Below are 2500 nucleotides of genomic sequence, written 5' to 3'. Positions count from 1 at the left end.
GGCCCACTACTACAGGTGTGTGTTTGTTACTTTTTTTTTTTTTTTAAGATATTTTTTTGGCATTTTTATGCTTTATTGATAGTGTAGAGACAGAGTTGAAATGGGACAGAGAGGGGAGTGACATGCAGAGAACGACCGCGGGCTGGAATCGAACCCGGGTCCGCTGCTGGCCGAGGCCCATGGGGGGGACGCCCTACCAACTGAGCTAAGGGCGCCTCCGGGGTGTTTGTTACTTTAAATCTCAGCTAGAAAACATATTTTATTTATTTATTCTAAAGGTGCTACGAGGAACTGTTAAATATTTCTGAAACAGTCAAATTTTTCCCTCTGATGATCATAAATTACATGTAACAGCAAACGAGACCATCAGTGCAAAGAATGATATTAATGTTGTGCAAGGGCGTAGGTTTCGCTTCAAAATTTCAAACTTTCCATGTGGGAGATAGCAACCCTAGCCCAACCCTAACCCTACATAAAATGAATGGAATTCAATGTAAATTGCCCAAAAATGGACTGGCTTGCTGTGAAAAGCACCCCCTCTCAAAATCGATTTCTCTTCATCCGAGAATCAAATCCTTTGGTGGGTATATTTGCATGACTGATGTTAATAAGTGGAGTAAGTTTCATGAGCGTCAGACTTTCATTGAGGGAGATAGCAATCCTAGCCCAACCCTAATCCTAGAGAAAATTACATCCCAAGACTGGCTTGCTTTGGATAGAGATTCAAATCCAAATACCTCAACCGCTCCACTTGTTCTCTTTGGTCCCTCCCCTATGGTCCCTCCCTGACACGCTCTACACCAACAAAGTCGGTGCCAAAGTGAATGGACAGTCCCAACAGCCAATAAGAAGGGAGAATCTGAGTCTCGCTCTGATTGGTCAAAGTGTACAGCTCATGTTAACTTTGACCAATCAGAAATCATATACCCCAGCTTTAATTAATTATATAATTTTTATTTTTCCAATCAAAAGCATCAACTACAACCAGACGTACTACAACCAGGAGAACGACCACAAAACGCCCGACCACGACCGCTGTCACTACCCAGAGATCGACGCGCGCTCAGCCCACAGAGCCATGGGTTACGGAGCCTAGGACCACCGCGGACCCATACTACAGGTGAAACTCATATCTATCTATCTATCTATCTATCTATCTATCTATCTATCTATCTATCTATCTATCTATCTATCTATCTATCTATCTATCTATCTATCTATCTATCTATCTATCTATCTATCTATCTATCTATCTATCTATCTATAAAGCAAGAAACGTCTGTCTGTCTGTCTGTCTGTGTGTCTGTCTGTGACTCGCATATCTCTCTCACTGTTAGTCAGATCGGCTTTAGCTTCCGGATATGGCTTGCACACGGCACGTAGCTGTGCATCCTTGATTGATTATGAAGTTTTGGACCAAATATGTAGAAGTTATCATATTTACTATCATGCTGGCAGCGAATACATGCGCACACTGAAAGCCACAGTAACGACGGGCATGAACTAGTCTCCGGCTAAACCCCGCCTCCCTCTGATTTGATTGGCTGCTGCGACCAAAAGCTTGAAATGAGTGACGAGCGGGACACACACAGCAGACCTGCTTCCTACGGGCAATGCACTAGTTATTAGAATATCATGGAAAATAAATTGTAATCGAGGCAAGAATTCATGCAATATGAAAAAAACTTGAGGTCTGCTGCAACTCTCACCTTTTGATTTGAGTTGCTGAAATAAATGAACTTTTTGCACGATATTCAAATTTTTCTTATTTATCCTATCCTATTTTAGCCGCAGAGAGAGAGAGAGATACCCGGTGAAGACTACACCATCTGGGGATAACCGGACAGACAACAGAGACACACACAGCAGAAAACTCATTCCAGCTACGCACAATAAACCAACCAAGACCAGACCTACCAAGAGGAAGAATGGAGGAGAAAAGGTGATGTAAAACAAAGCAGCATTTTTATGTTTTTGTTCGCATTGTTTTCTTTTGTTTAAAAAAAAAAAAATTTTAATGTGGAAAATTATAACAAACTGGCTAATTAGACGTAGTTTAAGGTGCTCCTCCAGTGTGTTAATTCTAGCGCCCCCTTTGGACAAAAGCGGTAGTGTTTTTACCACACCAGCTGTTGTTCCTGGGTGAGCGTATACACCCATGACAAAGCCATTAAGAAAACTTGCAATGATGGTCTTGTTGGCTGTTACATGTAATTTATGATCATCAGAGGAAAAAATTAGACTGTTTCAGAAATATTTAAAAGTTCCTCGTAGCACCTTTAAAGTATATTGATGAAATGGTTTATTTTCTAACTGACGGAAACATGGATGAACCGATTTCTAAAATGTTTTGCACACTTGTACTACATAGGATCTCAGAGTACAATACACCTTCATATTTCCACCGGTGAAGTAGGTCTCTAATCTAACACAGGTTGCGTTCCGAATCTCATACTCTTTCTTTTTTCTATTCTACATACTACATCCGACGATAAAAAGA

At 40.9% G+C, this 2500-nt stretch overlaps 1 protein-coding gene across 1 annotated transcript in view; it reads left to right on the top strand.

Moving 5' to 3' along the window:
- ccdc80 (coiled-coil domain containing 80) overlaps positions 1-2500 on the top strand; it is a 33886-nt gene that overhangs the window by 4313 nt on the left and 27073 nt on the right. Inside the window, exons 5-7 of the mRNA XM_080038716.1 lie at positions 1-15; positions 973-1120; positions 1789-1942. The exon at positions 1-15 is cut by the window's left edge and continues 150 nt beyond it. Of these exons, the coding sequence (XP_079894842.1) occupies positions 1-15; positions 973-1120; positions 1789-1942 (317 nt within the window). The remainder of the gene's footprint in view (positions 16-972; positions 1121-1788; positions 1943-2500) is intronic.

Source organism: Ammodytes marinus, assembly GCF_949987685.1.
Source record: "Ammodytes marinus genome assembly, chromosome: 12".
Classification (NCBI taxonomy): domain Eukaryota; kingdom Metazoa; phylum Chordata; class Actinopteri; order Uranoscopiformes; family Ammodytidae; genus Ammodytes; species Ammodytes marinus.
The sequence above is the reverse complement of the archived record's forward strand: the minus strand, read 5'-3'. Positions and strand labels throughout refer to the sequence as shown.